We start from the raw sequence: 15,779 nt of genomic DNA on the forward strand, positions 1-15,779 counted from the left end.
AAATAAAATAAAATATGAGTGACTAAATTATTATACTTTTAAATAATAAGAATATAATTATTTTTTAATACATTTTAAAGGTTATTTTATAAATTATTTTTTAAAAACACAATTCTCAAGATTTTTAAAAAAATTTGGTTCACGATTTTAAATTAAATTTTTTTTAAAGTAACATCACGTATAATTATTAAAATTACTTAATTATTTAATAAATATTAATTTTTTTCAAGAAATAAATATTAAAATTTGAATCTTGGATATAATAATAAAAAAAAGTATCCACAAAAATAAGATAAATGTCTTATTAAAAAAATTTATTTTATTTTCAAATTATTTTATTTATACTTACTTAAATTTATTGATTAAATTTTAATAATGCATTTAATAATTGTTATTAATAAAAATATATTTCTTATAAAAAAAATTATAAACAGCAGAAGGCTATAACGAATAGAAAAATAAAATGGATTTTTTCTTCTAAAAAATACTAACCTGCAGAAGGCTACAACCCAAACGCGGGAAGTTCCGAAGAAAATTATTAAAAAAAAAATCGTATCCCACATCCCGCGTTTCCACGGGAAATAAATGCGCGTTTACTTCACGCACATCACTATCCAATCAGTCGAGTTTCAACTCTCAACCGTCGTTACCGTTCCCTTCGTTTCCAGCAAGCAAAGCAAGAATTCATCATTCTCTCCGCATTTCCCTTTGAACAAAACAATGGCGTCTCAAAGCCATAGTCCCAAAAATTCCCTATATCCAGAAGTGATGCTATCAAATACCGATTCCCCTTCTCATCTCCACTCAAACCCTAATCCTCAATCCTCATCTTCCAACCTCTACCCTACCATAGACATGCGCGACCTCGTCGAAAATCTGTTCCCTGACCCCGAAGAATACAATCAACGAGCCCCCTCTGCCCCGCCGGAGGCCATCGAGGAAGTATTGATCAAAATTCCCGGTGCCATTCTTAATCTCATCGATAAAAACTACAGTGTCGAGCTCGCTTGTGGAGATCTCTCCATTGTCCGCCTCTGCCAGGGTGATAATATCGTCGCTGTTCTCGCTCGAATCGCGGACGAGATCCAATGGCCGTTAGCCAAGGACGGGGCCGCTGTAAAACTAGACGATTCGCATTACTTTTTCTCCCTCCGGTTGCCCAAGGAGCATCAGGGTTCGGATTCGAGCAGTGATGAGGAGGACAAGAAGAGTAGAAACAAAAACATTAGTGATTCGAATGATATATTGAATTATGGTTTGACCATTGCATCCAAAGGGCAGGAGGCGTTGTTGAAGGAGTTCGATGTCATTTTACAGGCTTATAGCTGTTTTACGGTTCATAGAGTTTCAGAGAAGGCGAAAGCTAAGGGAGAGTCTTTGTTGGATGAATTGACAGTGAAGGAGACTTCACCGGCCGATTTGCATTATGAGGAGAAGAAAAAGTCGATGGAGGGGAAGAGTGCCGCGTATTGGACCACATTGGCGCCCAATGTGGAGGATTATAGTAGCACTGCTGCGAAGGTAATTGCTGCGGGTTCAGGGCATCTGATTAAGGGCATTTTGTGGTGTGGGGATGTGACTGTCGATAGGATGAAATGGGGGAATGAGGTCATGAAGAGAAGGATGAGTCCCAAGTCGAAGTCAGAGATTAGTCCTGACACTATGAAGAGGATTAGAAGGTGTGAAAACTAGTAGCAGTTTAGAGTTCACTTTGTATTTGCTCTGTTTTATTTGCTGATGTTTGTGGACTTGCTTGGTTCGTCTTTCCCTTTGTCTGTATTTGTTCTGTTTTATCTGTTGCCGCACGGGAACCATTGTCCTTGATGGCCATGGACCATGGTCCTTACCTTCCGTTATAGACTTTTTTTTTTTTTTTTTATCAGAACCTTCCGTTATAGACTAGAAAGCTATAGTTATAGCTTTTTTAACTGTGGTCTTACTAATAAATTTTTTAATTTGGAACAATTGCATAGTGATATTTTACTTTGATTATCTTGCAGAGTTAAGAAGATGACAAAAAGGACGGAGAAAGTTGCCAATGGAGTTCTTTCTGGGGTTGTGAAAGTGTCTGGAATTTTCACTAGTAAAGTTGCGAATTCAAAAGTGGGCAAGAAATTCTTTGGCCTTCTGCCAGGGGAAATTGTGCTTGCATCCCTGGATGGGTTTAGTATGTTACCAGTTTTAAACCTTTCGTTTAATATTGCACATTGAATGATAGTTAGCATTGAATTCGATTTATCACTATTTTTTTTAGCCGCATTACATCCTTTGCGTTTATAGTTTAATAGTTAAAAAAATTATTTAGGATGCGTTGCCTTTTGTAAGTATTTGGTTGTCCAAATTTCATTGGCCTTTTCTTTTGCCCCTTTTTTCATCTCAAAAGCTCATCTCAAACTGTGTTCAAAGGATGTTTGTAAAGTTTTAGTAAGATATGAAGAATAAATTTTGATAACTGACTTTAAACTTATCTAGTTGTAACATTACAATTAATTAACTTAAAAATGTAACATAAAACCTCATCAACTTTTAAATTTTGCACATTAAAATCCCTCTAACCTCCAATTACCATTTTTTCAGTTAGACGCTGACCTGAGCAATTTCAGCATGGAACTTAGTCGGTATTTTTCTTTTTTCTCTCAAGTCATGTGTAAATTGAATCATTTTTCTCTCTATAGACAGAATAATTTTTTTATGTTTAGAGAGAATAATTTTACACTTTGCATAAGAGAGGAGAGAGAAATGTTGATTAAGCGCCATGTGAAAGCTGTTCACGTCAGTTTCTAACTGAAAAATTAGTAATTAAAAGTCAGAATGATTTTAATTATGCAAAATATGAAAGTTTAGGAGGTTTTATGTTACATTTTAAAATTGAAGGACTGTAGTGTTATAACTATATAAGTTCAGAGACAGTTGTTGAAATTTATCCAAGATATGAAGTGATAATATGAACCCTTCTATAAATTTTTGAAATAAATTAATTGGTGGAGAAAGTTAGCTAAGCATGAAATTAATTGATTAGTTCTCCAATGCAAAAGAATTATATGTCTATATTTATAATTGTAATTGTACTCTTAGCCACTAATCATTTTTTTCTTTAGAAAAAGTTGAACTCAAATGTTTGTTATGTTCAGCTAGTAATTGAGTTAACTCACATCACATTAAATGATTGCAGAAGTGGGAGATCTAATTGGTTAGAGTTCATGAGATGAGATTGGAAGCCATAGGAGTGATTATACTTAGATATAGTTGATGTGGTCCAACCGCAAATGCACGGGTCGTTCAAGTAGTATAAAAAAAGATGTCGTTCCCTCGAAGAGTTGTATTTTCAATTAGATGAAGAGATTGAAAATTAAAGAGTATAATTGTAAATTCAATAAAGAAATTACTTGAATATAAAATTTCACTAAAATATAAGAAATAGATTGAACTAAATGCAATATAGCAAGAATAAAAGTGCAAGTAATTAAAATCGATTAACAATCAATAATGGTAAAAGGCGATTCCAGAGTTAATGGGTCATATTTAAGCTATTTTGGGATTTCAAATTGATTATCCAAACACATGAAAATCATAGATTTTAAGGAGATTAATTTTTAAATTCTTTGAATGCTCTTTCGAGTGAGATAAAGTGTGTCTTAATTAATTCAAATGTGGCCCAACAAAGGATTATGAACAATACTTAATGGGATTCTACACTAAGTATATCATTAGACATACAAGAAATGGATAAAAACTCATAAAAATCATAAAATATGGATTACCCAATTAAAATCCACAAAATATCTTAAATATTACATACCTAAACTTCAAAATCTTAGAAAAACTACTCTTTAGCCATATTTAGTACAACAAATCCTAGGTAAAAGAGGAAATAAATCATGAAAATAAAGTAAAACTAAATAAACCCAATAGATAGAGTGTAGAAAAATAGGAAGAAGAAGAAGAAGAAGAAGAAGCTGGATTTTGGTCCAAAAATGGAAGTGTCGGCTATTGTTCTCCTTTTTCTCCTTTTCTTTGTCTTTCCTTCTCCCTAGCAAAATGAGGTAAGCGTCGCTTTTATATCCCCCTGACAGATAACCCTAGCTTGGCCTAAAAATGGTGTGTCTTAGGTAATCCTATGTGAGAAAATTCTACCTTCAAAAATTTAATAAGGGTATGCACAGGCTGTGCGGGTTACCTGTGTAGGTTTCAACATTTTGGAGTTTTTCTGTGAAAGTGCACAACTGAACTGTACAAGCTATGCAAGAGGCTGTGCAAGTTTCTGCATGTCTGACAATTTTCCGTGAAGGTGCACAATCGACTTGCACAAGCTGTGCAGCATGTTGTATGAGTTTTGACAGTTTGAAAACTCCTTTTGTGAAGCTGCATAAGGTTGGCGTGAAAGTGCATAAGTTGTGCAGTACGTTGTGCAAGTTTGTTGGTTTTATGTTCTTTAATTTTTAAGCTTCATTTTAATACTTTTGGACCTGAAAACCACTCCTCACTTGCACAATTACTCTTCAGTCCCTCAAAAACACTTTTTATCTACAAAACAAAAGTAAAATTACAAATTAGTCAAAAAATTAATGATTATGCAAAAGTAACTAAATAATTACTAAAATTAACCAAAATTGACTATGAAATCAATAAAATGATTATGAAATTTAACTTAAATGACTATATAAAATGCATGTATCAAATACTTACAAACTCAAATCTTTGCATGTTCTTAAGCAAGCCTGGAAATATAATGCAATTTTTGGGGTGCCTTGTCTAAAGAGTTATGAAAATCACCTACTAAGGGTCTGTTTGGATGAGGTGAGGGAAAGGTAAGTAATGGAAGGGTAAGAAAGTGTAAGGAAGGGGAAGGGTAAGGAGAGTTATAATAAAAAAAATCTCATGTTTGGGAAGAAGTGAATTAATGGAAAAGTAAGGAGATATATATATTCTTTATGTTTAGGAAGAGGTGAAGGAAGGGTAAATTTAAGAGATGTAGAAATAGAAATATTCATAACTATTATCTCTCCCTCCTTACCCCTCAATTTGGGGTGTAAAAAAAATTGAGAATTGAGGGGCAAGGGAGGGTAAGGCTTACCCTTACTTACCCTTACCCTCTATTAATTTATCTCTTTCCAAATAAGGGTAAAATAATTGCTTACCTCTCCTTACCTTTATTTACCCCTCCCTCACCCTCATTCAAACAGACCCTAAAGCAACTTAACTCGCTTTTAGCCATACCAACAATTCATCACCTATCCTTCAAGATGCAAAGAATCTAATGTTTTACCTAAGCTTTCACCACTTAGCCTCAAATCAATTAATCATTCAAAATTCCCAAACCAACTAATCATAAGAGAAAGTTATGCGCAAAAAGAACTCTAGAATAATCAATAACTAAAGTGCCTCTATATAAAATGGTGGAATTTGATGAATGTATGAATAAGTTTCAATCCCATAGGCAAATTTCCTACCTCTATCTCTACTAATGAAGCAAGTACTATCAAAAGATCAAAGGTCTTTTTAGGGATGTAATGGGGCTAAGAGGTTTAAAATGAGGCTAAGAATAGTCTAAAAAGGATTTAAAGCATGAGAATAATGTTCAACCTTGAAGACTTAAGGTACACTCTTTTCTTCTTTTTCTCTTTTTTTTTAATATATTTTTATTTTTCCTTTTTTTAGATAACCATAATATATATATATATAATATAATATGAAAAGGAAAAGAGACACTAAAAATAATTCAGTGTTAGCACATGCTCCAAAATGCACAAAATAAAGGGACTTCTTTTACACTTTAAATTTGTATCTTACATCTTTTCTTGATGATTGTTCCTAAAAATCCCACCCCCAAACTCATTTTCTTCATTAACTTGGGCGGATTCTTTCAATTCTAATAATAACAGTGGATTGCACATACATATACTAGCACTTTTACAACATGGTATGCATTTATTTTCCTTTTCAAAAATATATATTTTATTTTATTTGTAAATATATGTTTTTTTTTTTTTTAGTGTACCAAATTCTATAATTACTTATTCTCATGAAAAAGGGTTGGAGCATTTGGTTGTTGGCTAGGTAAAAGTAAGGGTTCCAAGAAAAATATGTATAATATTGGCTCAAAGGGGTTTGCAAAGAATAATAATTTTGGTTAAAGGGGGCCAAAGGTTTAAAATAAGAGGTTTTAATGAAAGAATGCCTAATCATTTCTCTTTTCAAGTACAGGCTGGTATTTCGCCTTAAAAGGTTTAGAAAATTTGTTCTAGGATTGGTGAGATATCATTTGACTACCTTTTATCTTATAGCTATTTCTAAACACTCTCATTTGTAAATGACTAGTTGGGTGACTTTTTTGCTAAGAAGATATAGGCAAAGGTAAACACTTAAAGACTTTGCATCTCTTAGGAAATTTTCAATCCACAAACCCAATCAAAGGTAGGCTAAATTACTCTACTAAGTAACTCTCATTACTCAAGGGACTTAGCAAAAATTTTATTTTATGAATATATGATTCCTAAAACTGAGTAATGCATTAACTAAATAAAAGAAATCTATATAAAAATTTCTATATGATTACTATATGAAGCATGGTATAGTATGTATGTATGTATGTATGTATACTATTTACATTGTGAATATATGATGTATGTATTGCATGAAATGAAATGAAATGAAATGCACTTAGACTAAAAATTCTAAAAATTTTTGCAAAAATTTTATATACATCCCCAAACTCAAAGTGGACATTGTCCTCCATGTCAAAAGAAATAATAAGATTTAATGAATGAAGGAATTCAAAAGACTCATGAAGGTGCAAAAATTAATAAATCACAAGTAAGGAATAAAATAGGCAATTGCATAAAATGAAAATGAAATATCCCACAGTATTAGAATATAAATAAAGCTTACTTGTGATGGTAATGATGTATAACATGTTGCATAAAGGGAAAAGAATTTACCTTGAATAAAGAATTGACAATTGAGAGGTAATTAAGGTCAAAAAGTCTCTCAACAATGCTATTAAAGTGAATGGATTTCTTAAAAAAGAGTTGCTACATAGATTAGTGCATGGACTGTACAAAAACTGCTATGAATAGTAAATTATACAGAAATTCTATAAAAATATACACGATGAATAGTAAATTTTACAGAACTAAACCTGTGGCAGTAAAACTGTATAAGTTGTGCAGTAGGTTGTGCATTTTTTAGCAGAATAAATAAAAGGCATAAACAGTCTTGCAAACTTAAAAATGCATTCCAAAATGGCTGGTGGTGCTTAAAACTCAATTGAAATGAAAAATATCAACTGCATAAAATCCATTAACATCAAAATTAAGACCAAACATGAACGAATACACTATTTTGCAAAGTAAAAGCACCAAATTCTGCTGCGAACAGTAGTTTCTACACAAATATGCATGTGAATAGTATTAATTACTACAAAATTGCTCTGTAAATAGTTTTTTTTTTTTTTGTAGAATTTGCCTTGTGAACAGTTAATTTTACAGAAAATGTGAATAGTAATTCTTTAGAATTCTAAATTTTTACACTTAATAAGCAACATTAAAATACTAAAAATCATCTCAAATAATGCCAACTCACTCTCATTCAAAGAACACACATTCCAAAGCTCAAAATTTAATCGAATCAGTATTTGCAATAAGAAATATCCATATCAAAAATCTGGATTCAAACCCAACACATTAAAATCAAAATATACACACTAACTCAATTCTCGATTCCACAAATAAATGAATCATTCAACTCTTCAATCCAAACACACCCTCTCACATCAAAAATCAACATCAAGAAAATAAATTTGTTACATCACCTCAACTACTTATTAGGGTGTGTTTGGTATAAGGTTAAAAAATTGAGGGTTAAGTGTTAACCTTGTAAAATTTAAGGAGTAATTATTAAGGGGGTAAAAGATATTTAATGGTGTAACAATTAATGATGTTTGGTACAAGGTTAAAAAATTGAGCTCACATGAAAATATATAAACATCTATTTTTTATATTTTAATAACAAATATCAAAATTATTTTTTTATTTTTATTTTTGGTAATATTATTTTTTATTTGTAAATAATTTAATTTAAAAAATTTATTTTATATATATATATATATATATATATATATATATATATATATATATATATATAGATCAAGAGATGCCTGTATGTTTTGATTGGTCTAGTACAAAAAGAAAAAATTTTATCAATTTGCAGATTATATATACAGATTTCATTAGGTCATAGCAAGCAAAGGAAAATTGAATATATATATATAATTTTTTTCAATTCATAATGGAATAAACAAGATAGAAATCTATATTTTTTACACCCAGAAAATTTATAGTCTTGCTTATGTGATTGAAAAACAAAGCGTACTTTCTTGTTGTTGTAGGAGAGGAAGAGTTTTTGGAGATGAAGGAACCAAAAAAATAAAACAAGTTGAGAAGAAATAGAAACAGGATATATAAATAGTGTGTTTAGCTTCTGTTAACCTACCCACCCTAAGGTTAACATTTAACCCCTAAAAGGAGGTTAAATATTAATAAGGTTAAAAATTAACCTACTTACTTTAAAGCGTCTAAATAGTATTAAAAATTACAAGGTTAATTATTAACCCTTATTAACCTCATACCAAACACACCCTTAGAATGAAAAGTAAGAGATGAACTCCTTTAAATGCTGTCTCGATATAGAATGTAAACTCTTGACAACAGCTCTCCTTATTGTCAATTTGACAAAATATGCTCAATCTACAATTTTGTATTTTCCATCTTATAAGCGTTTGTATAAAATAAAATGAGACAATTATCAAAAATTGAATTGAGAGGTGATTGAAAATAAAATAAAACAAAACATATAAAATAAAATTAACCAAAACAAAATAAAAAAACTTGGGGTGCCTCTCAAGAGTGCTAATTTATGGTCTTTAGCTTGACCCCTTTAGATATGCTAATCAAAAAACGGCTTCCTTCCATAATAATTGTTATATAGCATGACATATGGATCTTGATATAAAGTGTCCTCAAGATTGGTAAAATTTGAAGCAAAATTGCATGTAGCACGAACAACACTTGGAGTGGAATCATATGCTTGGGTTGAAGAAAGTTTTAGCTTATGGAAGATATAAAATGGTGAAGGAGGTATCCATGAGAGAAAAGGGTCTTCTGGTGGTGTATGTATGGCACCATCATTGAGCTTAAGTCTATGGTTTTATCAATTTCCTCAACTACCAACTTTATTTCTGACTCATTTACATATAAGCCCTCTTCCAATAACCCTCCAATGATAAAAGAGTTGTTTTCTTCAACTTTAAATTCCATTTCTTCTTCAAGTAACTTCTTTTCTTGTGGGAACTTTATTGGAAACTCATATTCAATGCTTTTTTTTTTCCTGATTGAGGCTCCACTTTTTCTGCAGATTCAAATTCCCATGAAGATTTGTCATAGCTTAACTCATTGTCCTCACATTGATTTTTTAGTTCCTTCTCATAAGGTCCATTCATCCCCTTGATTGATAGCTTATTTTTATTCATTGATGTTTCAAGATCATCCAATTTAACTATTATTTCTTTGAGTTTCATTTGCTGATCTTCTTGAATCTTCGATAATTGGTTAAAGAAACTTTCAAAATTTTCTTTTTCCTTATCAAGTCCCACTCCTTTCTTTTCTTCAAACTCAAATGGTTGGTGTGAAATATTAAATTGGTAGTGGTATGGGGGATATTGGTGACTCCAACTTTGCAGTGTGGGTCCCAATGCCAATGGTAATCAAAATCCGCCATGTCATTCAATAAGTGAATGACATCCTCGTGTCCTCTTTGAAGAATGTGATCACCAGATGCCCAAACTCCGTAATCTAACTAATTTCTTGTTGCTTCATCCAAACTATTGTAGAAACAAAGAATTAGAGACTGATTTGAAAGGTTGTGGTTAGAAAATCTCTATTATATCATTGAATCTTCCCCAAGTGGCATAAAAGGGCTCCAAATGTAGTTGAGCAAAACTTGTGAAGACTTGTACATGAAACATTTCAATGAACCTCACAAGATAAGCAAACGAAAACAAAATTAGAAATATAAAAGAAAAATTCAAAAAGAAAAACACAAAGTAAAGTAATAATAAAGAAAATTAAAAAGAAAATATTTAAATTAACCAATCAACCAAATCATCTAATATCAAACAACAACTCCTTGGCAAAGCGCCAAAAACTTGATGTGGCCCAACCGCAAGTATACGGATCGTTCAAGTAGTATAGAAAAAGATATCGTTCTCACCAAAAGTTGTGTTTTCAATTAGATGAAGAGATTGAAAATTAAGGAGTATAATTGTTAATTCAATAAAAAAATTGGTTGAATATAAAATTTCACTAAATTATAAGAAATATATTGAGCTAAATGCAATATAGCAAGAATAAAAGTGCAAGTAATTAAAATCGATTAATAATCAATAATGGTAAAATGCGATTCCGGAGTTAATGGGTTCATATTTAAGCTATTTTGGGATTTCAAATTGGTTAGCCAAACACATGGAAATCAAAGGTTTCAAGGAGATTAATTCTTAAATCTTTTGAATATTCTTTCGAGTGAAACAAAGAGTGTCTTAATTAACTCAATCCTACTTTTGTGCCTTTAAAATTAATTAAGACCCATTAGATTTTTTAATCAATCTGTTAATCTTTTTAATCCTTAGTCTATTTTTAGATCAAAGTTAATTAAGTCCAATTTATTATTTATCTATCATAAGGTTTTCTCCTTTCAGTGCTTCAACTAAGGATTATGAACAATACTTGATGGAATCCTACACTAAGCATGTCATTAGGCACACAAGAAATGGATAAAACCTCATAAAAACCATAAAATATGGATTACCCAACTAAAATCTACAAAATATTTTAAATATTATTTACTCAAACTCTAGAATCTTAGAAAAATTACTCACTAGTCATATTTAGTACAAGAAATTCTAGGTAAAAGAGGAAATAAATCATGAAAATAAAATAAAACTAAAGAAATTCGATAGATAGAGTGTAGAAAAATAGGAAGAAGAGAAGAAGAAGTTGGATGTTGATCCTAAAATGGAAGTGTCGGCTTCTGCTCTCCTTTTTCTCCTTTTCGTTGTCTTTCCTCCTCTCCAGCAAAATGAGGTAAGAGTGACTTTATATCCTCCTAATAGAGAGCCCTAGGTTGGCCCAAAAATGGTGTGTCGTAGGTAATCTCACGTGAGAGAATTCTATCTTCAAGCATTTAATGAGGGTGTGCGCAGGCTGTGTAAATGGTTATGCTGGATCTTGTGCGCATTTGGCAGTCTCCATAGGCTTCTCGTGAAGGTGCACAGGCTGTGTGGGTTGCCTGTGCAGGTTTCAACATGTTTAGAGGTCTTCTGTGGAAGTGCTTAACCGAACTGCATAGGCTGTGTAAGAGGTTGTGCAAGTTTCGGCATGTCTGACAATTTTCCGTGAAGGTGCACAACCGACCTGCACAAGCTCTGCAGCATGTTGTGCAAGTTTCGGCAGTTTGAAAACTCCTTCTTTCACAGCTGCACAAGGTAGGCATGAAAGTGCATAAGTTGTGCAGTACGTTGTGCAAGTTTGCAGGTTTCATGTTCTTCAATTTTTAAGCTTCATTTTGATACTTTTAGACTTGAAAACAACTCCTCACTTGCATAATTACTCTTTAGTCTCTCAAAAATACTTTTTATCTACAAAACAAAAGCAAAATTATAAATTAGTCTAAAAATTAATAATTATGTAAAAGCAACTAAATAACTGCTAAAATTAACTAAAATTAAGAAATCAATAAAATGACTATAAAATTTAACCTAAATGACTATATAAAATGCATGTATCAATGTTGCATTAGATTTATTCCTGCATGTATTAGTATTACTTTATAATGGTAGGATTATTTCAATCCCTTGAATATATGTGTATGTGTCAGCTGGTATATGTGGACGCAATGGTTGTTAGTATTTGATTGTGTGTGTCCTCCCTTTTGTCCTTCATCTGCATATTTTTTGAGCTCATCTTCTTTTTCTTTTTTTCCTTTTGTCTTTTCAAATATTGAATTTGTGATAAAGATGTCTGGTTGGGAATTATCTTCTTACAGTGTTGAATATCTTTAGATCAAATATAATTGTTTTCGCTCACAGCTTCCTAGATTGGACTTTTATTGATTGTTCATTTGACACTATTAATCTTCCTATATTCTTCATTATATTTATCATTTTATTGTAAATAGGCAAGGTTTGTGATGCTGTTGAAGTAGCTGGAAAGAATGTCATGTCAACATCATCCAATGTGACAACTGAACTCGTTAACCACAGGTATGGAAGAGATGCTGACATAGTTGGTTATGATGCCAATTACTTCTACCAAAATTATTCCAAGAAAAGTGGAAAATGGATGTTGATATTTTATTCTAAAAATTTTCCAAATCGAGAATTAGAAATCAAGTTTACACGTTTTTCCAATTTAAGCAAACCTTTGAAAACTAGGTTAAATTGTTTTCCATGTTTTACCTTTTGCCAAATACTTATTCCTATCGTAGTTCAAAACCTTGAATATTTTACTTTTTCACTTTTTCAACACCTTGGGTTCAACTGTCAACAACAATATTCTTTTTTAATTAATTTTTAAAAATATCCTTTACATATTGATCTGAACAGTACACATGTCTTCAGCTTGAGATACCAGACTAGCTGACTATGCATTCTTATTTTTGTACCTTGCTGTTGGGGTTCGAATCAAAATAACAATTTTTTTTTAAATTCCTTTGATTTGTTTTTATTAATGAAATATCTATATTTTAATGAATTTTCAAATTAATATGTTGACCGCCTCAATTTATTTCAAATTAAAAGAAAGGAACAAAAGCCTACCTAAATTATATCTTTAAATTTTTTAAACAACTTTCTTATTGATGTGGAAATTTATGTTAAATTTGAAATGTTACATTAATTGTTTCATAATACTTATCAAAGAAGTTTTTAGGTTTAAATTTTATCTTTAGGTTGGGGAAAAAGTATAATTAGGTGATTAGACTATTTATATATTCAACTTTATATTTTCACTGAAATAGTGCTTATGTAACTATCAAAAAACAAGGTAAAAAAAAGATCTTATAGAAGGAAAATATACATATTTTCTGGTTTTCCAATTTTCCACTTGAAAATAAAAAATTAAAAGACTAAGAAATGAAGAAGAAAATTCAAAACTGGAATATGGAAGTAGAAAATGTTTTCCACTACTAAATAAGGCCAAAGGGAACGAAAGCAAGGGGGAATAAAACTGGTATCCATAAAATGTGAAAATATTTGTTGGGGCAACCAATCATAACAATGCCTAACCTGAGAATGAATCAATGTATGTCAATGTTCAAATGAGGCTTACAGGAGGTTGTGAACCAGTTCACCCTGGCTCTTTATCTTTTAGAGGATGTTGATTGTTGACAGCCACTTAACCTTGGTCTTTTTACCTGATTTTTATAACAGATGGATGTGATAGGAATAGTTTGCATTAAATATCCAAAGACATTTTTATTCCTGTGAGATCTTAGTGCAGATGTTTTCATCATACTGATTTGCGTCCAAATATTAATAAATATAGAAAGGTATATAATATTTGTCATATGCGAATTCAGTTTGCATCACTGTGAAAGCTTTACAAAACTGCATTTAGTAGACCACCATTGCCATCTTTTAACTTGTCAGCTGAGTTTTTAGATTTTCCCTGGTACCGGATTAATTTTGACAATGGATTAGGAGATATAATAGGCATAATGGTGCATAATGCTTATTTTGAATCTGAGGTATATGAGGCACAGTGCAGACTGCAGATTATGCTTAGATTTCCCAGTGAACAAGTTGCAATGCCTTTTCGTAATATTCACATATAGTACCATGATATGTTTAGATATTATTGCTTTTGGGCAATAGTTTACTTTGTGTCCTTTTTGAGACATTATTGAGAGTAAGCTGGTTGATTAGCTGTCAGCTTAGGACATGTTAACTGGCCTAGAACATTAAGACTAAACTGTTTGAGATTGTTATGCTGGGTGACTAGGGACGTAAAGATTATTATATGCATGATTGGAATAGACTTGCTTTATTTTTCTTTTTTTTTTTTTTTCTTGGTTCAATTTACATAGGAGGATGTAATTTGTTTACATTTTGATCTGATCTTCAGATGTGGGGGCTAATATATTCTTAGCGGCAGTCAAATAATAACCGTCTTGAACCTTGATGGATACAATTTTTTTTTTTCCCACTCAAACGATTTTGTAACTATTCGAGTGTGAAGTTATCAAATTGGATGTATTTTCTTGCAGATATGGTGAACAAGCAGCTAAGGCTACAAATGAGGGTCTTGATGCCGCTGGACATGCAATAGGGACTGCATGGGCAGCATTTAAGCTTCGAAAGGCGCTTAATCCAAAAAGTGCATTAAAACCCAGCAGCTTGGCTAAGTCTGCTGTTAAAGCTGCTGCTGCCGAGATCAAAGCTAAGAATTCCAAATGACTATAGATGGATATTCTTAAAACATTGCATAATTTCAGCCCTAAAATTTGAAGCTACATTCTTCTATTTTACCCTTTGCTGCTTGTTGTAAATTTAGCTATTATTCGTTTGTAAAAAAATTTTTTTCCTCATTAATGTGTAATTATTATAATAGTTTTACAGAGACTACAAAAAGTTTACTGTAACTCGAATTTGTTGTTTTCTGGATTGGGTTGTTAGCTTCACTGGGTAACTTCTGGTATTCCCAGGAAAAGTTTTAGCCGAGTTCTTTCATAGTTTCCTTTATGGCATGTTGAAGGAAGGAATCCAAATGTTTGAATTGGTCCTTTGGCATATTTGAGGAAGTTGTGGCCATTTCTGCGTCTTAATTGCTAATCTGGGTGTCTTTAACAATTATTTCAATTGCATCCGCTGGTAATATCAACTTTAAATTTGCGTTGTCATTTGTCATCAGGGCATGGAATTCTTGAACTATTGTACATAAAAAAAAAAAAAAAAAAAAGAAAAAAAAGAAAACAACCAGTTTCACCCCGTAAAGACAATAATAATCTCTTGTTTTCTTCTCTTTTTCAAGTGGCTGTCATTAGAATTAGTTAACCATCATTTTCTATTAAGGATATTTTCCCCTACCTTTGATTTTTTTTCCCCCTACCTTTGCCACACTTGTATATATATGTAGCCTAGAAAAAGGCATACGGTTGGTGATGTATGGAACTACATTTTCATTGCTTTACTCTAGCAAAGCATCATATATAATAAATTAATATATTCATCTTCTTCAGAAAATAAAGGTAAGATTGTTCCCGTCTTTATTCTGATGCTTGTATCAACGTCAAAAAATATCTTAAAATACTGATCTTGCACTCAAAGTCTTATTCTTACGGTCTCCAACTATCACGTTCTTCAGGCATTTGCTTTGTAGCCGTATCATATATCTACACTTTTTTTTTTTTTTTTTTAAGTTACTTGTTGAATGGTGGGGTCCTAATCAATCACAAGACATATCCAAATTACCAAACTAAAAGTGGCCGGCGGACCCATGCGTAAAACCCACATATAGAATTTGTCACATAATGTCTATGTCCTTTATTTATCTTATTAATATATGCATTTGGATTTTGAAGCACCAACTTGTTAGGTATGGATATTATTTGTTATTTTAAAATTCTCACTTTTAATCTGCGCCACTACCCCCTCTCAATGGCCACACTGCTTTTTTCCATAGTGAAAGCAACGAATCAAATGCTCTGCCTCTTCCTAATGTGGAAAACCT

At 31.7% G+C, this 15,779-nt stretch overlaps 1 protein-coding gene across 2 annotated transcripts; it reads left to right on the forward strand.

Annotated features, from left to right (window-relative positions):
• The first annotated feature begins 551 nt into the window (after positions 1-551).
• LOC110663892 (protein EARLY-RESPONSIVE TO DEHYDRATION 7, chloroplastic) lies at positions 552-14,850 on the forward strand. Of its 2 annotated transcripts, XM_021823367.2 has the most exons (4): positions 555-1,679; positions 2,001-2,167; positions 12,229-12,313; positions 14,317-14,850. In XM_021823367.2, exons 1-4 carry the CDS (start codon positions 586-588, stop codon positions 14,504-14,506), a joined length of 1,536 nt encoding a protein of 511 aa, XP_021679059.2. In that variant the 5' UTR covers positions 555-585; the 3' UTR covers positions 14,507-14,850. The 2 variants fall into 2 exon arrangements, with proteins under 2 accessions (XP_058009129.1, XP_021679059.2); XM_058153146.1 differs by lacking the exons at positions 12,229-12,313; positions 14,317-14,850 and adding an exon at positions 2,578-2,683 and having other exon boundaries at positions 552-1,679.
• Positions 14,851-15,779: the final 929 nt, after the last annotated feature.

This window comes from Hevea brasiliensis, chromosome 9, assembly GCF_030052815.1.
Source record: "Hevea brasiliensis isolate MT/VB/25A 57/8 chromosome 9, ASM3005281v1, whole genome shotgun sequence".
NCBI lineage: Eukaryota > Viridiplantae > Streptophyta > Magnoliopsida > Malpighiales > Euphorbiaceae > Hevea > Hevea brasiliensis.